Source organism: Crocodylus siamensis, chromosome 1, assembly GCF_052110815.1.
Source record: "Crocodylus siamensis isolate JL-2025a chromosome 1, ASM5211081v1, whole genome shotgun sequence".
Taxonomy (NCBI): domain Eukaryota; kingdom Metazoa; phylum Chordata; order Crocodylia; family Crocodylidae; genus Crocodylus; species Crocodylus siamensis.
In genome coordinates, this window is record NC_143395.1 from 115,194,289 (window position 1) to 115,219,965 (window position 25,677).

General features: G+C 47.0%; 1 protein-coding gene across 1 annotated transcript in view; it reads left to right on the forward strand.

The window, feature by feature from the left end:
- Nucleotides 1–25,677, forward strand: part of ADGB (androglobin) — a 279,220-nt gene that overhangs the window by 194,648 nt on the left and 58,895 nt on the right. The window contains exon 27 of the mRNA XM_090041017.1: nucleotides 24,154–24,341. Within this exon, the coding sequence (XP_089897143.1) occupies nucleotides 24,154–24,341 (188 nt within the window). The remainder of the gene's footprint in view (nucleotides 1–24,153; nucleotides 24,342–25,677) is intronic.

Sequence of the window (25,677 nt, forward strand, 5' to 3'; positions counted from 1 at the left end):
ATACCGTCTCTAGACTTCTCGGTCAGCCAACCACCATCACCATCTTCCATCTAATGAAGTGAGCTCTTACTCATGAAAGCTTCTGCACCTATAATTCAGTTAGTTCATAAGGTACATTTCTACCCTGCCTTCTGCCTGACTTCAGGCTAACATGGCTACTACCTGTCATCTTGCATTTTAGCCCATTTTCCCTTTCCCTCCATGCCTTTCTTTATCTTTTCTTTTCATTTGTATGGTCTAACTCCAACTTTATTTTTTGGTATTTCTAATTTTATTTCTACCATTCTTAAGTTCTAGACCGTTTTCAATGTTGTTCAGTCCTTGTTTCCATTCATTCTAGGCTTTCAGCTCATTCTTAGGGTGCCTATACATGTGCAGCAAGGCTGCTCTGATGCACTGTAATTACAGTGTGTGGGAGTAGACTCAATTATCTAAGTCTGCTGAAGCTTGATAATTACCATGCTCCAGCAGACTCCAGCATCACATGTATCAGTGTCCACATGCTGAAAAATAGTGGCAGGGTGCTTTAACTAAAGCTCTTGGAGCTGCTCTAATTAAAGCGCCCCTCCCCCTCCACTCCTGGAGTATGTTTATAAACTCCTTTAATGTCCTTTTTAAGAGGTTCTTTCACTTAGACTTTAATGTCACTTTCTAAAGTTATTTTACCCTTCCTTGATATATAGATTCCTGATAGTCTTAGCAATTTGACTTAAAGAAATTCTAGACCCCTACACATCAACATTTCTAAGCTTTTCTACCTAACTGACTTTACTACCCAGCTTTCCTGGTTTATTAAAATTTAGCCTTATGAAATTCAAAGCCTTCATTTCAGATCTATAGTTGTTCATTCTTCCATTTAATTTAAACGGAATCAACTTTTTTCATGCAAATCATTGCTTTCTGTTATGATCAGCTTTTATATAACTACCTATCAAAACCCAATCCAAATAAATGTTGCTTTTTATTTGGTTAAGACATAAATTTGTCTGCTGTCACATCCAGGAATAACAGGGGTCTAGGGCTATTAGTAGTACTCATTCTTCACTCTATATCTGAGAAACTGAAGTTTCTCATAATGACATAATTTCCAGTTGTATTTTCATAGATTTCATAGACATTTGGGCTGGAGGGGACCCCAGAGGATCATCGAGTCCAGCCTCCTGCCCCAGGAGCAGGAAGTCAGCAGGGATCATAGGATCCCAGCAAGATAAGCATCCAAATGTGTTTTGAAGGCTTCAAAGTGGGTGCTTGAACTGCCTCAGGTGGCAGTCTATTCCAAACCTTGGGGGCCCGGACAGTGAAGAAGTTATTTTTTATGTCCAGCCTGAACCAGTCACAGAGGAGTTTGTGACCATTCGATCTTGTCATCCCTTGGGGGGCTCTGGTGAACAGTCATTTCCCTAGATCCTGACGAGCATCCCAATAAACTTATAGGTGGCCATCAGATCACCCCTGAGCCTGTGCTTTTCCAGGCTGAACAGCCCCATTGCTCTCAGCTTCTCATCATGAGGTCTGTTTTCCTGACCTCTGATCATGCACGTGGCTCTCCTCTGCACCCTGTCAAGCTTCTCCACATCCTTTTTGAATTGCGGAGCCCAAAACTAGATGCAGTTCTCCAGCTGTGGCCTCGCCAAGGCCGAGTACAGCAGGAGAATGACGTCCTGGGATCTGCTTGAGAAGCATCTATGGATGCAAGCCAGTGTTTTGCTCGCTTTACTAGCTGCAGCATCACACTGAAGGCTCATGTTCATCTTGTGGTCAACCATGACCCCCAAGTGCCTTTCATCTGTAGTGCTAACCAGCGTAGCACTACCAAGCCTATAAGCATGGTGCAGGTTTTTCCTCCCAAGGTGGAGAACCTTGCATTTTTCAGTGTTGAACACCATCAGGTCTCGTCCGCCCATTTCATGAGTCTGTCCAGATCTGCCTGGATCACACTCCTGTCCTCAGGTGTGGGTGCTTTACCCCAGAATTTGGTGTCGTCAGCAAACTTGGCCGGTTTGCTTCTGACACCAATGTCCACATCACTGATGAAGATGTTAAACGGTATAGGCCCTAAGACAGAGCCTTGTGGGACCCCAAGATGATTGACTCCCATTGGCCACCATCCTCTGTATCCTACCGCAGAGCCAGTTCCCCGGCCAGCGGATCGTGGTGACATCAAGGGTGCAGTTAATCAGTTTAGCCAAGAGGTGATCATGAAATATCAGATCGAAGGCTTTTTTAAAGTCGAGGTATACAATGTCGATCTCTTCCCCCTGTCCAGGTGATAAGTCACCTGGTCATAAAAGGAAATGAGATTGGTCAAGCAAGACCTACCCGCAACAAACCCATGCTGGGTATCCCTCAGGATATCGCCTTCAGCTAGGCTATTAAGCATGCCCTGCTTGATAATCTTTTCCAAGACTGTCCCCAGGATAGAGGTCAGGCTGATGGGCCTGTAGTTTGCCGGATCTACTTTCCTCCCTTTCTTGAAGATAGGCATGACACTGGCCCTCTTCCAATCATCAGGCACTTCACCAGAGCACCAAGAACTCCCAAAGATCTGTGCCAGAGGCTGACCTATGATGCTCGCCAGCTCCCTGAGTACCCTTGGGTGTAACCCATCGGGGCTGGCTGACTTGAAGGTATCCAGCCTGTCGAGGTGTTCCTTGATGAGGTCAGCTTCAATGGAGTGCAGGGAATCTCCCTCACCCAGGCCTCCCTGACCCATAGTGGGCAGTGCCATCCCATGGGGCTGATGAAAAAATTATCTAACATCAGAGAGATCTGTGCCTTGATACAAATCCTGGTGGTATGAGGCAGATTCCTTGCACTACGCCAGTACAACCTCTTTTTCCATGGTTTTTACCCCAAAATATTTTTTTTTTATCCATGCTATCCTTTCTTAATTCTTTAATACCTGCACATTGTAAATGTAGGGTGTTACAAGTGGTCTTACTTTAATTTCTTCCTGAATACTGCATGACCTCCAGTACCATTCCTATTATCTCTGTATTGTCCATTTTCACATCCTGAACCAGGAATCCCAGAGTCATAGCTGACTCCAAGATGAACATGAGTCGTCAATGTGATGAAGTGATCAGTAAAGCTAACAGCACTTTATCATGCATTAGCAGGTGCATCACAAACAGGTCCAGGAAGGTGATACTTCCCCTCTATGTGGCACTGATGAGGCCACAGCTGGAGTACTGCATCCAGTTTTGGGTGCCACATTTCAAGAGGGATGTGGATAACCTTGAGAGGGTCCAGAGGAGGGCCACTTGTATGGTTAGGGGCCTGCAGATAAGGCCCTCTGAGGAGAGATTGAGGGACCTGACTCTCTTCAGCCTCCACAAGCAAAGGCTGAGAGGGGATCTACCAATTCATCAGTGGGGGACAGCAAGAGATAGGACATGCTCTGTTTACCAGGGCACCCCTTGGAGTAACTAGAAATAACTGCCACAACCTGACAGTAAGCAGATTCAGGTTAGACATCAGGAAGTCTTTTTTATGGTAAGGGTTGCCAGAATCTGGAATAGGCTTCCAAGGGAGGTGGTGCTCTCCCCTACTTTGAGGGTCATTAAGAGGAGCTTGGACAAGCATCTGGCTAGGGTCATCTGACCCCAGCACTCTTTCCTGCCTGGGGCAGGGGGTTGTTCTTGATGATCCATTGAGGTCCCTTCTGACCCTAATATCTATGAATCTATGAAGCTTGAATAATTATGTGTGCAAATGGTATTTGTGAAGATAGTCTAAGAAGATGGCAAACTAAGAGTAACATACACTATTTTAAGCTATTATCTTGTCCTACATTCCCTCACTCCACTGTGTTATTGTTACCCACTGTGTGAGATCTGTAGGGTCAGGAGTGTGAAACACATGGCCCACAGGTCAGATTCAGCCCACAGTGCCATTGTATCTGGCCCACTGGGCTACTGATAGGCTACTGGAAGTTGGGGGTGGGACCTGCCACAGAATTTGGGGGCCCTAAGACCCACTGGACGTACCCATTGGTGGCAGGAAGTCTAGTGAGGGCTGTGTTGGCACATCCCCACTTACTCTGCAGCCACTTGACTCTACCACCACTTGGCCCCACCACTGCCATTGGACTTCCACCACCACTAGTGGACCCACCACAGCTGCTGTTGCAGCCACTGGTTCTGTAGTTATGGAGTAGGGGGAGCCCCATGGTCCAGATCTGGCCCAAGGTTCAGGGGGGCGGAGGGGTTCATACCTCTGTCACAGGCAAGTAATTCATTGGCTTTAATATGGAAAGCATTCAGCACAGTGATGCTGTAGCACTGCTGTTTTAAAAATAGAAGTTATATTTGGGTCCTGGCATGGTTTACAGAAACAGTTCACTCACTGATTTTGGAAAAATATTTCCTTTAATTTTAATCACTACTTAGTAATGTTTTGGGTTTGAGAAATCTAGACATTTAACCCTGATTGTAAACCTTCACATCACAGTAGCACTGATATGCAGAAATTGATAGTCATATTTCATAAGTCATACCTAAAACAATTATAGTTTGATTGTAATCAAATAGTAAAAAAAAAATGGAAAGCTTAAATCCATTATTTAAATTTTCAATTCAAGTAATAAGTTGATTTTGGGGAGGGAGCCCCAGGGAAGATGCTCCTTTCAATTACAACATAACAAAAATAAATGTAAAAGTTTGTAGGAATCAGTGTTTTTATAATTATTTCAATTTTGACACAAGTTGATTGTTGCTAACTTGCTGATCTGATGATCTGTTAAGCTACCATGTGGACTTTTTTATCAAAATGATTGTATCTCTTTAAGAAACATTGGCCTAAAATTGCTGCCTGCATCACTGAGTTCAGTGGTCTGCTACTATAGGCAACCACATCATATAATCAGTATTCATAAACTGGTCAGACATTGTACAAGGCACATAGGTATATGGAATTCTGTGCATCATGGATGTCAAACTCAAATAGGCTGGCAGGCTATTTTCCATGTCAGCTACCAGGGGATGGACTACAGGCAGGCAGTAGGTCATCTGGCCCATGGGCCTTCTGATGGTCTGGATGACCCACTTAGGATCCAGGCCACAGGGTTCTCACTGTGGCTGCCAGAGATGCTGTGTTGGCACAGCCAGTATCCAAGGTGTTAACTGCTGCTGCTCACCTCCCTTTTTTCCTTTGCCAATTACTGCTGATTTTAGTCACTAATAGCAACCAAAACCCAGAAATTTGTCAGCAAATTGAGAGGGCTATGAATGGTGGTCTTAACTTTCTGAGTGCTTGTCTGAGTGCTGACACACTGACTCTGGCAGCTCTAGAAATAAGTCCCACTGGCCAGATCCACAGGTGGATCATTTGCCTTATGGGCTGAATGACCTCCTTTCTGTAGGCCAGACCTGGCCCATGGGCTATAGGTTTCATAGTTTCATAGTTAGCAGGGTCGGAAGGGACCTGAGCAGATCATCAAGTCCGACCCCCTGCCTTGGCAGGAAAGAGTACTGGGGTCAAATGACCCCAGCAAGGTGATTGTCTAGCCTTGTCTTAAAGACCCCCAGGGTAGGAGCCAGCACCACTTCGCTTGGAAGTTGGTTCCAGATCCTAGCTGCCCTGACCGTGAAGTAGCACCTCCTGATCTCTAGCCTGAGTTTACCCTCTGCCAGCTTGTGACCCTTATTTCTAGTTGCTCCTGGTAGTGCTTGGGGGAACAGGGACTCCCCCAATGCCTGCTGGTCCCCCCTGACTAGTTTGTAAACCACTAGATTCCCTCCTCAGCCTTCTTTTGTTTGACAGTCCTACTGTACATTATTCTGGTCATTCTCATTTGAGATGGGTAAATTCAAAATGGGACAGGTACAGAGAAAGGCTGTTAGGGTGATCAGGTCTTTATTCAGGTCTTTTTGCCTGTCTACTTCTTTTGGTAAACTGTTTCAGAATCAAATTCTCTGAATAGCCTAAGACTATGGACTGGCATTCAACTGAAGCACTAAACATTTTCCAGAAACTACCAGTGTGATAAAAGCATAGCAGGAGGTACACATACAGGTGTTCAAGTACCGGAGCACTGTAGAGCATGGCAAGAGCATGTGCTGCCAGCATTTTGAAGCCAGGTGTGCTATGGTCCCAATATGCTTTACAGGGAGCTCTGTGTGTAGAGGTTCCTGAGGACAGCTGAATGCAGAGAAGTGTTGATTGCCTGGCTGCCCAGGGAACCACACCTACCAAGAACTTACCCCCACCTCCCCATCTTCAACTGGAAGTACAAAGCCATTGTGCACTTGTTCATTTTCCCCTGACAGCGGCTCATCAATTTCACTTCCAACCTGCAATGAATCCTTACTGCCCTGTGCCTCAGGGCTTTCAGTCCAGTAGTGCCAGCAAGTCCAGTGTGTGCTGTTCTTCCGCCAGCACAGTCAAAGCCTTCCATTGCTTTTTCAGAGAGCTCATTCAGGTCCTGTGTTGCATGCAGACATGACTGAGGCCCTGGCCACACAGTCTTTGTTTTGCCAACCAGTTAGGCATAGACAAGTCCACAGTGGGAGAGATATTGCGGGAGATATCCTGGGCTATCATGTGCTGGTGCCTTGATTCCCCTGCCTCATCAACCCCTCAGGAAGTTGTCAGTGGTGAGAGAACTCTAATTCTGGCTCCACTTCAGGAGGGTTCAATAGAGATTTCCCTTTGCAACGTAACTGAGGCAAAGTAGAACAGCCAGTCACAGTACTAAGCACATGGAGATCTCCTAGCCATGCCACCACTCTGAGAGACTGCTTCACTCTCCAGTTCAGGACAGGTGTTAAAAGGTCTCCTCTTCACTCCAGTCACTTCTAAAAGCCAGTGACTAACTTTTGTGAAGTACCTTCATGCAGTGGTGATGCGTAGTGGGTGCACGGGGGTGCACGTGCACCCCCTGAGAACACCGGTGCACCCCCTGACTAGCCTTGCTCGCCACTTAGGTGATGGGCAGGCGGGAGTACTGGTGCTCCCCTGCAAGTGCTGGCTGATCGCTGCAGTCGCTCCCAGAAGCAGCCACAGCTGCTCCTAGAAGTGGCCACAGCCACTCCTGGAAGCGAGGTATTAATAATGCCTTCTTCAACGGCACTAATATTACTGTTCTTCTGAGAATTCTTTACTTGATACCTTTTAGGATCTCTTTTACCTTTTTACCGTCAGATCATTTAGCGGTTTGAGATCATGCTGTGCTCAGGTAATACAAGCAGCTCAGCTAATACCTCCTAGTTTTCTGTCACACTGATGAGGTCCACCTTTAGAAGATATTTTTTGAGTCCTTACATGCATGACCTTATACTTTGTGTGATTTAAATTTCATTAAGCTAGTTTTACATAGCAGTCCAAATCCATCTATCTTACTGAAGTTTTTGTCAATAAGCATAAACACGTTCAGTGTACAGGCATACCTCGGAGATATTGCGGGTTCGGTTCCAGACCACCGCAATAAAGCGAATATCGCAATAAAGTGAGTCACACGAATTTTTTGGTTTCCCAGTGCATATAAAAGTTATGTTTACAGTATACTGTAGTCTATTAAGTATGCAATAGCATTATGTCTAAAAAAACAATGTACATACCTTAATTAAAAAATACTTTATTGCTAAAAAATGCTAACCATCATCTGAGGCTTCAGCGAGTCGTGATCTTTTTGCTGGTGGAGGGTCTTGCCTCGATGTTGATGGCTGCTGACTGATCAGGGTGGTGGTTGCTGAAGTTTGAAATATTGCGAGAATTACCAAAATGTGACACAGAGACACGAAGTGAGCAAATGCTGTTGGAAAAATGGCGCCGATAGACTTGCTCGATGCAGGGTTGCCACAAACCTTCAATTTGTAAAAAACACAATATCTGCGAAGTGCAATAAAGCAAAGTGCAATAAAACAAGGTATGCCTGTACTTAAGAAGTTCTGTGCATTACCAAGCGCTGATAATGTGGTATGTTGTACCAACAGCTGCTTGCTTACCTATGCTTACTTCCAGCCTGCGGAGACATCACATCTGGGCCGTGGGGCTCCCCATGGGGCAGGAAATATGGCAGCAGGGGAGCTTTGGCAGCATTAATACGATTATCCTCCTCCCTGCCAAATTCCCAAATCCCAAGCCCTGCACTCCTGTTGCAGCCAGCAGGTTGGATTGGGACCAAGCTCTGACCCCTTTCTCCCTGAGGGGCCAAGCTACTCTCCCTTTTTCCATGATGGGTCCAGGTTGGGGCTGGGCCATACCCCTTCCCCTCCACTTGCTGTGCTAGGCTACACCCCCTTTCTTCCTTTAGGGCCAGATTGAGGCTGGGCCATGCCCCTTCCCCCTGTGGGGCCAAGCCACACCCCATTTCCCTGGGGGCAAGGAGGTAGGTCATGGCTATGTTGCTTCATGCCTCCCTCTGTGTGATCAGAAGGTACCCACCAGATCAGGGCTGCCAACTTTATCTGGCCTGCAGACCGTTAGGGCACTGCTCATCCGGCCGGCTGAGGAAGAAGGCTGAGCACCACTGCTTTAAACAATGCAGGAGGAAAAGTAGTTCAGGATCTGAGTTTAAGACCAGAATTATGCAGTTATGATGCTCTAGTTTTTACACTGGAACTTTATTTTCAAATACTGCATCTCTCAATAAAAATAAAACATTAAACCATACAGCTGGTTATAGTTATTCTCTCCAAATTTATATATGGTTAATTAGAATTCCAGTGGACCAGTAAATTACATAGACAACTACATTAGTTTTTTTATGGGATGTCTGTAGTTGCTCTAGCATGCAGTCTGTCATGCTGCTATAGTAATATAGCTGCCTTAGAATATCAATGCATGCTACACGTTCTTTATAACAGTAAAATATAAAACACGGTAAAGATGTGCTACAGTAAGCAAGATATGATATAATATATCCAAATTCCTATGTCAAAAAATTAATACAGAGCAAGCTTTTTTCTTGAAATAAGCCTCTCATTTAAGTTTATGCTTCAGAAACTATGAATCAGCAACTCACAGTAAAGCTAGAAAACTGTATCAGCAAATATTGTTGCTCTGCTGAAAAACCTCTCCTGAAACTTAATTTCAAAATGATTGACACTGAGGTTAAAATCTGCAGAATACCAATAGTATCTGGTTCCCTTCTGCAGGTATTACACTCAGGATACATATTTTAGTTCTATGTTTTGTGGTATTGAGAAATATACCTTTTGGGGGAGGGGGGAGAAGAAAAGGAAGCAAAAAGTAATTCATAGGCATGGCTACCATTACTAAACAGAAGCATTTTTTCGTTATTCTCTTTACTGTTCACAAAGCTTTTGAGTTTGTGAACTCCTGAGCACAAGTAGGTTAAAAGAGTTTTTAAAAAGATAACTTGTAAGGAAAGGCTGCAGGAATCAGGCTTTTGTATAAAAGAGAAAAGATAAGGAGGGACATAATAAATTGTTCCTCCTTACATAAATATGTCCCTCCTACATAAATATGTAAATGATGTTATAACGAGAATAGTGATCAGTTTTCCAGCTTGTCTCCAGGAAAAAGAACAAGAAAAAATTGGCTTGTTTTGCAGCAAAGAAGACATTTTCAGCAAATGAGACATTAGAAGTACCCCCCTGATTTCCTAAATATAAAGGTAGCAAAACACTTTAAAAAAAAAAATATAAATATTTTCATGAAATTTAGCCTTATATTCACCATTGGCCAGTGGTGATTACTTAACTGGGTAAAGTTACTCATATGTATAACTTTTTACAAGACAATATTTTTAAATTAATACTGTCTTGAATAAGTATGTTCTGCTTGAATTGCAAATATACTAGACTTCTCATCTTCAGTGGCAATGATCCCTTTTTTTTTAAAAGGAGCTATGAATCTAATCATGCTACTGGTGTAATTTTTTCTTTCTGCCATACTATTAATTTTATGTCATATGAACACACAAATAAAGATTCTTCTCCTAAAATCTGGTGTATAGGCAGAAATGAGACCTAGCCTTTCTTAATATTTTTGCTGTGACAAAATACTTTGCTTGCCTTCTGGTGCATTTTTTCAGACTCAGCATCATTTTCTTAGTGTACAGAAAACAGAATTGCATATAATCTGCCAAATGTGCCATTAGAAATTAGGACATGAGTGTGGCAAAAAGCCACTTCTATTTCTCCCCAAAAACTCTGCTCTGTGACAATTTGGTTACTATGGGCCCTGCAGAGGATACACACCTTACCCTGTCTCTTTAGGTAACCTGAGCTGGGTACATTCCTGAGGGAGGGGGGAAACCTGCTCCCTCTGCCTACAGTATCACATACCTGGGTGAGGGGCTTGGGCTCCCTGGGGAGCTAGGAACTGCCAGTCTGCCCAGCAACCAGTGATACTTTTCAAATTGGTTGGCTAACAGCCAACAGGTAGTGACCTCCATTGGACCAGGTAAATGAGGTCACAAGGGCTATATAAGTTAAGGACTGCCCAGGAGGAGGGGGCAGCAGCCATGAGGAAGACTCAGAGAGCGAGAAGACCTGGACCAGCAGAAACCTGCACTCTCTCTCAAAACTCTTGATCAAGGAGCTGCTTGCCTCCAGAGGGAATTTCCACCTGCCTCTGGATGATACTTGTGAGTAAGCTACCTGAGTTCTAACTACATATATAGCTTGCAGTAACTCATATGCGTGATCAAAGGCTACCTAGCCATGCCAGTTTGCTCTATGAGATTTCTCTGATATTGCTATACCCTGTACCCTATTCCAACCCTACCCCTTGTTACCAATAAAATTCTGCTTTGTACCTAGCATGGGCAATTTATGAGGAGTGGGTCTAGATTATGCCTTTGGGTCCCCTTGGTTTGGCTGACTAAGGGAGACCACTACTTGTGCTTCTGACTGAGAGAAGCATCCCAAGTTCTTGAAGTGAATCAAGTTCCCGTGAGGGTTACTAGGCCTTTGTTTCCCAGGGTGCGCAGAGCCAGAATCAAGCCCATCCCTGGGTGGTGGCAGTTTTACCCCCAGGCTAGCGGGTGTGCTTCAGGAAGGGGGTCAGCCAGATGTGAGGCGCCCCCAGGGAGGCACTCAGAACCTGGAAGGTGGTCAGGCGCAGTGAGATAGGTGGCTCAATGCAGGAGCGCCCCCTACTGCCCTGCCACAATAATAACTCTTCAATTCTTATTATGTTCATGTATAAATGCACCTGGGTCAAAGTTCCCCTTCTGCATGCTACCCAAGAACAAGGACCCTCAGCTTAAAATGTTAAATGCACAATATATTGTAATATCCATGTTCCAGGATTTATGGCAGAGTAAAATATCAAACCAGCTACAAAGATATTCCTTATTTAATGTGGAACATTTTTGTGGTTGGTTTGTATCCCAATTTAGATTGAATGGGTGGCATGTTTGTCACAGGCTGGCTAGGTGCTGTGAGTGTATCAGCCATTAGGCTGCTGGGTTTGGGATTGAGGAGGTGAGTTGGGAGTGAAATAAAGGAAAATTTACTTATAGCGTAGCATACAACAGTTAACAGAAAGGTTAATGTGACAAACAAATAGTACAATAATAAAGCGCTAATAGTAAATAATAACAACAGATAGACAAAATGACAAAGCATTCCCACATGGGATTGGCAGCTTATCTGCAGTCCCTCTACGCCAGGTGCGCACCAAGTTGTTCCAGTGAAGTTAGGCGTCCCCAGTAAATGCTGTCTGAGGGGTCACTGGGAAGGTCCCTTGGTCAGGATCTGGTCCTCGCTCACACTGAGAGTCTGGGGTCCAGGCTTGGTACAGTGATGGTCCTTCTGTCCTGTCCTTCAAACTGGTCACTTGACATGCACATTCCTTTATGCCTTATCTTATGCTAATCTGTTGGCTTTAGAGCCACTCACAATCTTGCTTAATAGCTGTTACCCTATGGGATTAAAAGGTGTTAGAAAGTATCATGAAAGGTTACCGCCCAAACTCAGGTTCACCCAATAAGCAAATTACACCACATTACTTTGAGGTTTGAAATTAGCAATACTCTGCCCAAGCCCAACCCCTTGGTTTCTTATTCCTTGGATTCTTTGCAATGTGCTAATTATGTTAGGTGGTCAGATCTTGTTATGGCTGACCTTTAAAACACCTGTTAGATCAGCTAATCTTGTGGTTTTGCTTATTTTTGGGGCCCAGTCAATCCCACAATTAGTGCAAACTGTTAGATTCAACTTTTTGGTTAAATTGTGACAGACAAATTCCACTTGTGGGTTACAAACTTGCAAGCTTTGCATTAGCTAATATTAACTGCTAAACAATTGCCTGGATGTCTCCAAGAGCATATATGTATTGCTCATGATAGTAACCCCTCTGGTTCTGGCCACCACACATGTTCCCCAGACCTGAGGCTGCCATCTGCTTGATACCAATGATTTGTATTATCAGGGATCCTGGTTTTCTTTTATATAAAAAAATCTCCAATTTTCGGTTAAAAAAAAGTAACAAATCCACATGTTCAGTGATTTAAATGAAACACCACTTCATAGAATCATAGAAGTAGAGTTGGAAGGGACGTTGTAGATCTGCAAATCCAACCCCCTGCCTAGGCAGGAGAAAAACTGGGCTCAAATGACTTCAGCCAGGTAGGCATCAAGCCTCTTCTTAAAGACCCCCACGGTAGGAGACAGCATCACTTCCCTTGGAAGTTGGTTCCAGATCCTAGCCGCCCTGACTGTGAAGTAGTTATATATGTTTTATTTTAATCATGGAGAAATGTGAATTTGGGGTTATTTTTTTAACCAAAAATTAGGGATCTTTTTGACTCAGAGAACATCAGGATCCCTGCTTATTAGGTTCAAGTATAAATACAGCCTTACTTTCCTGGGTCAAAGCTCTCCCTGCATAATACTCAAGAACAAAGACTCTTGGCTCTCTTTTTCACTTTAAAACTCTTTTTTTTACTTTCTAGGCCATCTCTCTTCCAATCTATTCTAGGAATTATTTTTCTCATATTGCCACATTTTTAAAAATCATTATTGATTATATTTTAATAAAGTGAATAGAAAAGTCAGTTACTTGGAATTTTACCAGTTCACCATGACAACTTAGTTTCATCTCATTCTTCCTTCATGAACTAAATTGTACTCAAATTTAAGATGACCTTGAATTTAAGGTTTTTATAAATTTTCCATGTATAAATCTAATTAGGTGGTTGTCTTTAATTCATCCACCCCACTACTGCAGGAGCTTAAGCAGTGAGACATCCACCGCACTGCTGCAGGAGCGCAAGCAGTGAGTGGAGGCATCAAGAAGCTTGCCTCTGCTTCCCTGCTCTCCTTTACACTTATCCTTACTCTGCACTAGCAGGCCACGTCCACATTCTAGCCTGGGGGACTGAGCACAGCCCCAGCCCAGCTCCCTTAGGAGCCATTTGAACTCCATGCCAGGGCTACAGGGCTGGTCTGATGCCATGCTCAGTGCTCCATGCTACAGTTTGGACATGCTAGCATGAAATAAGGGCAAGGAGGAGAGGGGGAGAAATGGTGGGAAGAGGCTGCAGGGTGCTAATAGTGGGGTACAGGAAGGTTGTGGGGGCAGGCAGGAGCTATAGTGGGAACTGGAGGGTAAGCTAGTGTCTGGAGTCCAAGCCACAGCAGCTGCTTGCCCCTGCCCCCACTCTCATACTCAATTCTAAGATGATGGGCTTTCCTCACCATGATACGTAAATGGTGGGGGTACCGCATTTTAGAATTGAGTAAATACAGTATCTCTCTTTCACCAAGATTTATATTTTATGCCTCTCCATGCCCAATAACTCCATTTTTTCTCTCTCTGTTTTTAATGGGCAGGATATTTCTGTTGTTTTTCCTACTGAACTAATGCTATACTTGTTTTAAAAATGTCAAGGGAGTTAGACAGGTGGTCCAGCAGTGATGTAATGTGACAGATTTGAATGACAGTTAGTGGGGTGTGCTATGACACAGCATCTCAGTTCCCTTGCATATTTATATTTATCATGCAATTAACATGTTAACTGCACCATAAATTGTAATATGGGACATATACAAGGATTTATATTTAGATAAACCAGTAAATAATCTACAAAGAAATGCCTCATTTAATGTGAAACACATTTGCCTCACATTTAACGTGGAACATGGTTGTAGCTGGTGTGTATCCAACTTTAAATTGAATATGTGGTATATATCCCAGACCTGAGGCTACCCCTTTTCTGATACCAATGATTAGTTGATTCTTAACAGCAGTGGAAGGAGCAGTTCCAGGGTCAAGGACACAGCTGCCCCCTTCCTGGTATGGGGAACTGAGCAGGACCCAGGGTTTCCCCCTGGCTTGATCCCGTGGAGGTGACCCCAGAACATTTAATGCCCTGTGCTGTAGCCAATCGCATGGCAGGGGCAGTTACAGATTGAGAGGCTCCAGATCACAAGCTGCATACCCCCACAGTTGCATAATTGTGATCTAAAGAATTTAAGGCATGGCAAGATGTGCTATTTTTGGGATCGGGCTTAAAATTCCTCATATGCCAAGTGCACAGTCATTACCATCTGCCAGCAGCCTCAGGAAAGCAGCATCTTGTACCACTTTCTGGCATGGACCCATGAAGCAAAGTGGATATCCAGTCACACTAACTCAATGGTTCATAGCCTTTTTAGACTCAAAACAACCTCTCATTAGATTTAAGCCACCGCTTGTTAGACTGATGGCACCCTTCAGAAAATGCCAGCTCTTACCTCTCATTCATTTTTTTGACTACAGAAAAATAATAGAGTAAATCTTCTGTTACAGAGAATTCACAAAGACCACAACAGGTTTTTGACGACATGAATTTGTTTGAAATCTCTGGATTTATCTTGTGAATCATGTAGATGTTTGCACACCTAACAATGTTAATATTTTGTGGCACCTTTAAATGCTCTCAGAGCACCACAGGATACTGTGACACTCTAGTTGAGAATCACTGAACTAACTCAAGGTGAGTTCTTCCTAATGTGGGTGCTTTGAGGATGGCATCATTCAGAATGAGATTTTTTTTAAATACTTAAACTTTACTCCCATTTCAATCAACTGTAAAATTCCCATTGACCTCAGTGGGAGTACATTTGGAAAACTAACCCTTAGAAAAACTAAATAGTTTTTTAAGAAATAAAGGAATAGATGCTATTTCATCACGGCCGAAAGGGACTAGAATAATGACTGACTATCTCATGAATATGAGCTGTCAGTGTGAGGTGGTGGTCATCAGGGAAAACAGCACGCTGGGATGCATCCACTGATGCATCTCATGTAAAACTAATGAAATGATATTCCCACTGTACTCAGCACTGGTGAGACCACAGCTGAAGTACTGCGTCCAGGGCACCACATTTCAATAAGGACGTGGAAAAACTTGAGAGGGTCAAGGAAAGAGCTACCCATATGATCAGGGACTTGCAAGGCAAGCCATATGAGGAAAGGCTGAGGGACCTGGGCCTGAAGGCTGAGAGGGGACTTGATAGTGGCTTACCACTATATTAAAGGAGCGCATCAGGAGCTCAGTCAACAACTGTTCAGTTGGGCAACCCGGGGAAGACCAGGAGAAATGGATACAAACTCCTGAAAGGCCACTTCAGGCTTAATACCAGGAAATACTCATTCATAGATTTCATAGATTTCATAGACATTAGGGCTGGAAGGGACCTCGGGAGATCATTGAGTCCAGCCCCCTGCCCAAAGGGCAGGAAGTCAGCTGGGGTCATAGGATCCCAGCAAGATAAGCATCCAATTTACTCTTGAAGGTGTTCAATGTAGGTGCTTGAACCACCTCCGCTGGCAGACTGTTCCAGACCTTGGGGGCTCGGACAGTAAAGAAATTCTTCCTTATGTCCAGCCTGAAACGGTCTTGCAGGAGTTTGTGACCGTTCGACCTCGTCATCCCTTGGGGCGCTCTGGTGAACAAACGTTCCCCCAGATCCTGGTGGTCACCCCTGATAAACTTATAGGTGGCCATCAGATCACCCCTGAGCCTACGGTTTTCCAGGCTAAAGAGTCCCATGGCTCTCAGCCTGTCATCATAAGATCTGTTTTCCTGACCTCTGATCATGCGCGTGGCTCTCCTCTGGACTCTCTCAAGTTTCTCCACATCCTTTTTGAATGTGGAGCCCAAAAATGGACTCAGTACTCCAGCTGCAGCCTCACCAAGGCTGAGTACAAAGGGAGAATGACGTCCCGGGATTTGCTCGAGAAGCATCTATGGATGCAAGCCAGCGTTTTGGTCACTTTCCTAGCCGCAGCATCGCATTGGAGGCTCATGTTCATCTTGTTGTCAATGATGACCCCCAAGTCTTTTTCTTCTGTAGTGCTAACCAACGTAGCACTGCCAAGACTATAAGGATGCTGCAGGTTTTTCCTCCCAAGGTGGAGAACCTTGCATTTTTCAGTGTTAAACACCATCAGGTTCTCGTCCGCCCATTTGCTGAGCTTGTCCAGGTCAGCCTGGATCACCCGCCTATCTTCTGGCGTGGATGCTTTGCCCCAAAGTTTGGTGTCATCAGCGAACTTGGCCAGTCCACTCCTGACTCCAATGTCAACATCATTAATGAAGATGTTGAACAGTATGGGTCCAAGGACAGAGCCTTGAGGGACCCCACTGGTCACAGGGCACCACGATGAGTGACTGCCATCGATTACAACCCTCTGGGTCCGACCACGGAGCCAGTTTCCCAGCCAGTGGATAGTGGTGGAGCCAAGGGCACAACTGGCCAGTTTGGCCAAGAGGTGATCATGGGATACCAGATCAAAGGCTTTTTTGAAGTCAAGATATATGACATCAATCTCTTCTCCCTTGTCCAGGTGATAGGTCACCTGGTCATAGAAGGAAATGAGATTGGTCAAACAAGACCTACCCGCAACAAACCCATGCTGGCTGTCCCTTAGAATGTTAGCCTGGGCCAGTCCCTCAAGGATGGCCTCCTTAATAAACTTTTCTAAGATCTTCCCCAGGATAGAAGTCAGGCTAATGGGCCTGTAGTTAGCTGGATCCACTCTCCTCCCTTTCTTGAAGATCGGCACCACATTGGCCTTCTTCCAGTCTTCGGGCACTACACCAGAGTGCCAGGAGTTTTCAAAGATCCGTGCCAGGGGCTGGGCTATGACGCTCGCCAGCTCCTTGAGTACCCTGTGGTGCAGATTCTCAGGGCCGGCTGACTTGAAGGTATCCAGCTTCTCAAGGTGTTCCTTCACGAGGTCAGCATTTATGGAGGGTAGGGGATCCTCATCACCTGGATCTCCCTGTCCCATAGCAGGCATGGGCGTCCCATGGGACTGATGAAAGACTGATGGAAAGTACCTATTTAATAGGTTGGCTTTTTCCTGGGCGTCAGTTGTCAGTTGCCCCATCTGGTTTAGCAGGGGTCCAACATTGCCCTTGCTTTTCCTCCGGCTCCCCACAGATCTGAAAAAGGTATTTTTGTTGTCCTTGATGCTTGAAGCTAGTTGGAGTTCAGTTGCAGCCTTGGCTTTCCTGGTTTGGTCCCTGCAGGACCGGACCAGTGCAGAATAATTCTCCTTGGAGGTGAATCCCGTCCTCCATCCTTTGTAGGCTTTCCTTTTTAGCCGCAGGAGGTCCGCTAGGTCCCTAGAGAGCCAGGAGAGCTGCTGTGCCTTCTTGCTGCCTTTCCTCCATGTTGGAATAGATTTAGCTTGTGCCTTGAGGATCGCTTCGTTGAGAAGCAACCACTCTTCTTGAACTCCCGTCTCCCTGGGGTCATGGTCCCTGAGGGCCTGACTGACAAGCCTCTTGAGCTTGTCAAAGTTGGCTTTTCTGAAGTCAAGGACTTCTGTGTTGCTGACTGACTTGCCAGTTTACAGCGGATGGTGAAGGTGATCATCTCGTGGTCGCTGTCACCCAGCTTCCCATCGATCACTAGGTCGCCGATTAGGTCGTCCCCCGTAGCCAGTACCAGGTCGAGCAGCGCTTTACCTCTCGTTGGCCCATAGACTTCTTGAGTCAGGTAGAAGTCCGGGTTATTGAAGTCACCCATGACAACCAAGGTCCTGGAGCAAGCAGCCTCAGTCAGTTCCTGGGCAACTCCTGGTCAAACTCAGGACTTTGAGTGGGAGGTCTGTAGTAGACTCCCACCGTTGTGTCCCCTGTGCCATTTTTCCCACGAATTTTTACCCAGAGGGTCTCTAGCTGTCCATAACAGTCACCAACATCAGCTTGCAGGGACATGTAGCTTTCCTTCACATAGAGAGCTACACCCCTGCCCCTTTTGTCAACACGATCCCTCCTGTACAGGGTATAGCCCTCTATACCCGTGGCCCAGTCATGGGTGGAGTCCCACCAGGTCTCCGTTATCCCAATGATGTCATAATTCTTTGCACTGAGCAGGAGGACGCGCTCCTCCTGCTTGTTACCCAGGCTCCTGGCATTAGTGTACAGGCAGGCAAGTGTGCCCTTGGGGGCTCTTGCCTTGCCCACAGATTGTGCCAGGGCTGGGGCAGGGGTGGGCTCCCTTAAGTGCCTTGGTCTGCTGGCTTTGCAAGGGTCGCTCAGCAGGCCAGCAGGGGCAGTAGTCCCCCCATCCCCCAGCGGGCTTACTTTAAAGCCTGTTGGAGCAGGTCAGCCAGCCTGGCTGAGAAGAGCCTCCTCCCCAGGGGAGAGAGGTGGAGGCCATCTCTTCCCAGCAGCTCACTGCCTCTCTCTCCAAAGAGCGGGCTGTGGTCATGGAAGCTGAAGCCTTCCGGTTGACACCAGCTCTGCAGTCTTTGGTTCACTGCATGGATCCTCCTCTCCCTCCTCAGCCCATAGCCCGAGACTGGGAGGATCGAGGAAAACACCACCTGAGCTCCCAGACCCCTAAGCCCCGCTCCCAACTCCCTGTAGCGCCTCATGACCTGGCTGGGGTTGCTCCGAGCCATGTCATTGGTGCCCACGTGAATAAGGAGCATGGGGTAGTGGTCTGTGGGCCGGATGAGCTGCGGGATCCTCTCCGCAATGTCTCAGATGCGGGCCCCTGGGAAGCAGCAGACTTCCCGGGCTAAGGGGTTGGGTCGGCAGATTGCCCCCTCAGTGCCCCGCAGGATGGAGTCTCCCACAACAAACACCTTTTTCTTTGACTTGGGGAGAGCGGGGGCAGTAGCTGTGGTTGAGCCTGGGTTGTCTGCGGGAGCTGGCAACTGAGCAGGCTCTGCTGGGGCTGCAAGAGGTGCGAACCTGTTGCTAAGCTCCAGCGAGGGAGGGGCCTTGGTGCGGCGGGCCTTGGGGCCCTTGACCACCTTGGTCCATGCCCCTGAGTGGGCAGAGTGGGAGGTCCCAGAGTCCTCCTTATTCATGGAGGGAGACGGTGGTCTCCCCTGCGGCCCTTGGGGGAGATGGGCCTGGCAGTAGGAGTCTGTCTCCTGCTCACAGTCCCTGTTGGCTCTGGACTGTGGCCTGGAGCTCCTCCAGCTGGCGCGCCAGAGACCGCAGTAGGGAGCAGACCCTGCAAGGGGAGGTGGCCATGCTCCCGGGCCCCAGAGCCTGAAAAAGGGACAGGCAGCCCCCACAGCCAAGAGCCAGGGGCTCCGTCTGCATGGAGCCCGGAACCATGGGCTCCGTCTGAGTGGCCGTCTCTGAGGTGCCCGATGGGGGGGCTGCAGAGCCCGAAGGGAACCTCGGGGTGCGGCGCATGCCCATCTGTGTCATGCCTCTGGTAGGCTGGCTACGGCTGGGGCCGACTACTCTGGGGGGTCGCAGGCAGGGTCTCGTGCCCTCCCGCGCCCTCTCCCACGCGAACTCCGCGCTAACTCAAGCACCTGTTTACGCAGCCTGTTCGAGCGGCTGAGAAATCAGATAATCAATAGGAAAAATAAATCACAGTGTGTCCAGACTGTGGAATAAACTCCCTACAGAGGTGGGGCAGTCACCTATCCTGGAGGTTTTGAAGAGGAAACTAGACAGTCATCTTGCTGGGGTCACCTAACCCCAGTTGTCTTCCTGCCTAGAGTGGCAGGGCTGGACCCAGTGATCTGCAAATTCCCTTCCAGCCCCTAACAATCTATGAATCTATTCATTTATCTGGAAAAGTCTTTTTCAGTCATTGCTGAGGTGCTTTTAGTCTTCTGGGGTGGTTCCCATTAAGAAGCAACACCAGTTATCCAAAAAAACCCCAAGATAACCAAAAAGTATGAAAAAGTGAGAAATCAGATAATCAATAGGAAAAATAAATCCTTCAGAGTGGAAGAATAAGGAGGTAAAGAAAGGAGATGAGACAAAGAAACTGAGGAGCAAAGAGCAAGAATGAAAGGGTTTAAATTACCTTAAGCAACATTAATTTCAACAGTCATAGTCAAGTTGGGCTATTTTCCCTTAAATTTCTTATTTTATAAAAAATGCCAATATATTAACAACTTAAGGATGCTTTATAATCTATAGTGGTGTTAATTGAAAAAGAACCACATTTTTCTGTTTTGGTGGTGTTGTCATCTATTTTTTTCTTCTCCTCTTCATGATTATTATATTTTTAATTTTCGTTTGTATCACAAAACCAGTTAAGATCATCATGCTGCTCCTTGTGTAAATGCATTATAAGAAACAATCCTTTAAAAATTGGTTGAAGAATCCTGCTTTTCTTAGCCAATTAAGATACATTTTCTTCTGTATTGTTTCTCCTGGACCAGGGCAGTCAAACTGGAAGCTTATGATCCAGATGGGGTTTACATACAACTCATGGGCTCCCACATGGCCATCACTTCCCCACTGCTCTGCCTGGTATATTGCCTATGGACTCTGGGCTCCCCCTCTCTCTTCCGGCTTCTGCTTTCTGTCCCACTCCTGGGGACAGGACAGTGTAGTGGAAGGGTACTATGGTGGCGTCTGCACTCTGTGGGCACGTCCACACATGCAAGCACATGCACTCAAATAGATGCAGTGCAAATTTGAGCTGGGGCTTTCTGCCTCAAGGCATGTGCTCAGACATGCACTTTGTTGTGGAGCAAATTTTGCCACTTGGGGCAAAATAACCCTGCCTGGCTCTTCCTGGACCTGCAGCCAGGGGGAGCTAGAGCCCAGGGCCAGCACCTGTGCTGTCCTTAGCAGTATAAAAAGCTGCCCTGTCCTGGCTCCATCCATACAAAAAGCTGCATTGGCAAGCAGCTCAGGGATACTCACTCTCCAGAGCTTCTGGGGCTCAGCCACTTGGTACCTGGGGACACTACCCCTTGTGCCAGCTGGACTGCTGCAGCAGCATCCCAAATCCATTTTAAAAAATATCGCAAAATCCATGTTTTTCCCCAGTTAACACAAAAGACCACTCTATACACACACACACACACACACACACACACACACATCTAGATGGAGACAGAAAGAGACAGCAATCAGTTGGGCAATGCTTTATTGGAATATTTACAATGTTAAAGCAATGTGGAAGCCTACCAGTGTCTTTATCATCATGATAAAATAAATTCAAAATATCTATATGTGTTGATGTGTACTTTTGATTTTCTTCGCACATGATGGGGGGATGTGGTGTTTGCAGGAAGGGGATGGGAACTGGTGTGGGGGAAGGTGTGTGTGTGTGTGTGGAGGGATGGGGGTTGGTGTGTGGGTAGGTGTGGGGTAATTGCTGGGGGAACTGTGGATGTGGGGGACCTTGCAGGGGAGTCTGCTCAGGAGGGGTGGGTCCCCTGGCCCCCACTGGGTGCAGCCCCCCCACACAGCACATAGAGTGCCTCCTCGCACAGGGCCCCAGCTCCCCACTGGAGAGCCACAGCCCCTATCTACCACAGGGCCCCAGCCCCCCGCCCAGGGTCCCAGGCCGCGTGGAGGGCCATAGCCCCACCCCTGCCCAGGGTTCCAGCTCCCCCTGGAGGGCCCCAGTACCCCCACCCAGGGCCCATAACTTACCTTTAGCAGCAGCAGCGGGAGTGGGGCGCTCTGATCCATGGTGGCAAGACCCGGCGCAGCATGCGGGGACTACACACTGGACCCAGCCGGGTTCTGCAGGCCCTGGGAACCGTGTGCCGCCCAGCTGGGCCAGGCCCTTGCTAGCAGAACCTGGTGTGGCACTTAAGGATTGCATGCCGGGCCCAGCCAGGTCCTTGGGTCTCTCTGCTGCTGGGCTGGGGCCTTGGTGGCAGGACATGCTGCCCTTGGGGCCCCTCTGCTGCCCGGCCGGGCTGGGCCCTTGGTGGCAGGACCTGGCACGGAGCATGGGGACCACATGCTGGGCCCGGCCAGGCCCGGCTGAGTCTTGCCAGCCCTGGGGTCCCTCTGCTACCTGGGAGGGCCAGGCCCTTGGTGGCAGGACCCGGCATGGCTCGTGGTCCCCGTGTGCTATTATCTGTGATCTGTCCCTAAGGTCCCTTCCAATCCCAGTGCCCTGATTGCCACTGCTAGAGCTGGTGAGTACAGGGCTTTTTTTTTTTAAAGTGCCAGGACTAGCCTGGGGCCAGCCAGGTGGGGGATGGGGCTGGGCAGGGTAGGGCAGCCATGGGGGCTTCTCCTGCAGTTCCCCCCACCAGAGGAGCTGCGGGAGAACCTGCAGTCACCCAGCTGTGCCTGCCCCTCCCCGGCTGATCTGAATCTCCAAAACAGTGTTGAAACTCCGAAACAGATTCAGCCACATTGAAATGGAGTGGTGATCTGAAACACCAAAATAAATCACTGTCCTCCAAAACAACCTAATCCAAACTCAAAATGAGACATAGCCATTTTGCATAGCCCTACTATCTACACCCATATCGCCTCTGCTTTCACCAGTTATTTCCCTACCTTTTCATTCCTGGTGCCACCACCTGTCTGGTTTTCATCAGCTGTTTCTCTTTTCCACCTGTCATTACTTCTCATCCACTTTATACAAAATGGATAGTTTACCTTTGTTACTTTACCTTTCAAGATTTGTTTTAATTTATCCTATAATAGATAATATCAGAAATGCCTGTCTCAAGTCAATGTTGAAATAATGCTTTCTAGAAATCTTGCTTTCTTTTACATTACTATTAAGATGGGGTATGTCCTATGGAAACACTATCACTGGGTATTGTGACTGCCCTCAAACAAAGACAATGCATAGTGTAACTGCTGGAGGATGTTACTGCAAATGTAACTGTCACTGTAGTTTTCAAAAATGCACCTTATAAAATTTTCCGCTTCTAAAAGAATCTTCAGCTCCTCTTTCAGCCAAGGGAGGATCCATAAGGGGTGCGATGGCACTGTCTCAACTGACCTTTTGGACACCGCTGTGGGAATAACAGCCAGGGACTTTTTTTAAATCCCCAAAGGAGGCAAGAATCTGCCCCACCCCTCTCAGCACCACTCTCCTTCCCCTCTGTACTCAGCAGCACCCCCCATCCTCTCCCTTTCATTTTTTCCATCCTTCACCCACCGCTGTTGCTGCCTCTGGCTAATCTGGGGCGGGGGGAGCTCTAGAGCTTCTCCAACCTTACTCCAACCAGGCTTCATGGGGAGCTGGAGTCAGAAGGGACAGCAGCAAGCAATGGCAGCAGCAAGCAGGTTCTCTGTCAGTGCCTGGTCCTCCATGTGTTCCCCACCAACCTGGGAGCAAGTGAAGGGTAGGGGAATCCACCCCCAACCATTTCTGTCCCTGACAAAGCCCAGCGTCTTGCACCGCAGCCACTTGCTGCATCCCCAGCTGTAGGCAGGGCAAAAGCAGCTAGGACAGTGGCAGCTGCAGGTAGATCCAGAGGTGTAAGTAAAGTGGATCAGCAGTGGATGGGAGAGGAGAGGTGTTGCTGATCATAGAAGGGAAGGGAAGGATGCCGAGGTGGGGGCGGAGATGGAATTCGTACCTGATTTGGGAGCTTAAAAAAGACTCCAGCTGCTGGTCCTGGTGGTGGTGGGGAGCCTGGGAGTGAAGTGCAACCACCCCTGCAGGACTGCTCACTGATCCTGCACCCCCTGTTTTAAATCCTGGATCTGCTTATGCTTCCAGCTTAGCCATGACTATTTATAATAAAGCAGAGAGAGAGAGCACACGTGTGAAAGAAATTAATTGTTTACAATTTTTGTTGCTATTGATATTCCAAGAAAGGTGCTTAACAGTATAAAACATACTATAGCGGTGTAAAGACCCTAAACAGATAAGAGATATGTGGGAGTTTGTCACACATTAGGGTAATGTAAAAGTAAACTAAATCACAGTGGTGTTATTTTTACCTTTCCTGGATATCAATCATGTTCATTCTGAACTGGGGGTCATAATGAGGCACAAGCTGCAAAAAAGGTATGTTTTCTTATTTGATCTCTTCCAGAAAGGGTACACATTTATGGCTGAAGCACAGACTGGTGATTCAGCTCTGGCTGCTGGGAAATGGAGACTCCGTCTTATTGGTTCCTATAACCCACTCCCCTCACTCTCTCGTGATGCTGTAAACAATTCTTATTCCACTAAGGAAATTAAAGACTATTACATACCTAATGGAAAGCACATTATATTCAGGTAAATTTTGAACATGTCATTTTTAAAGAAGTACTAATAGAAAATACAATTATGATAGAATTTTTTTTAATAGAAAATGAAAAAAATAATTGAAGGAAGAAGGTGATTTTAGAACAAATTATGTGTATTTAAGTCAGATTTGAATTCACAATTCACAATCAAGGGCTTCCAGTTTAGTGTGGATAAGGGTGCCCTTGTGACGGAACAGTGTATTTTCATAGATTTCATAGACATTAGGGCTGGAAGGGACCTCGGGAGATCGAGTCCAGCCCCCTGCCCAAAGGGCAGGAAGTCAGCTGGGGTCATAGGATCCCAGCAAGATAAGCATCCAATTTACTCTTGAAGGTGTTCAATGTAGGCGCTTGAACCACCTCCGCTGGCAGACTGTTCCAGACCTTGGGGGCTCGGACAGTAAAGAAATTCTTCCTTATGTCCAGCCTGAAACGGTCTTGCAGGAGTTTGTGACCGTTCGACCTCGTCATCCCATGGGGCGCTCTGGTGAACAGACGTTCCCCCAGATCCTGGTGGTCACCCCTGATAAACTTGTAGGTGGCCATCAGATCACCCCTGAGCCTGCACTTTTCCAGGCTAAAGAGTCCCATGGCTCTCAGCCTGTCATCGTAAGATCTGTTTTCCTGACCTCCGATCACGCGCATGGCTCTCCTCTGGACTCTCTCAAGCTTCTCCACATCCTTTTTGAATTGTGGAGCCCAAAACTGGATGCAGTACTCCAGCTGCGGCCTCACCAAGGCCGAGTACAAGGGGAGAATGACGTCCTGGGATTTGCTCGAGAAGCATCTATGGATGCACGCCAGCATTTTGGTCGCTTTACTAGCCGCAGCATCGCATTGCAGGCTCATGTTCATCTTGTGGTCAATGATGACCCCCAAGTCTTTTTCTTCTGTAGTGCTAACCAACGTAGCACTGCCGGGCCTATAAGGGTGCTGCAGGTTTTTCCTCCCAAGGTGGAGAACCTTGCATTTTTTGGTGTTAAACACCATGAGGTTCTCATCTGCCCATTTGCTGAGCTTGTCCAGGTCAGCCTGGATCACCCGCCTATCTTCTGGCGTGGATGCTTTGCCCCAAAGTTTGGTGTCATCGGCGAACTTGGCCAGTCCACTCCTGACTCCAATATCCACATCGTTAATGAAGATGTTGAACAGTATGGGTCCCAGGACAGAGCCTTGAGGGACCCCACTGGTCACAGGGCACCACGATGAGTGACTGCCATCAATCACAACCCTCTGGGTCCGACCACGAAGCCAATTTCCCAGCCAGCGGATCGTGGTGGAGCCAAAGCCACAACTGGGCAGTTTGGCCAAGAGGTGATCATGGG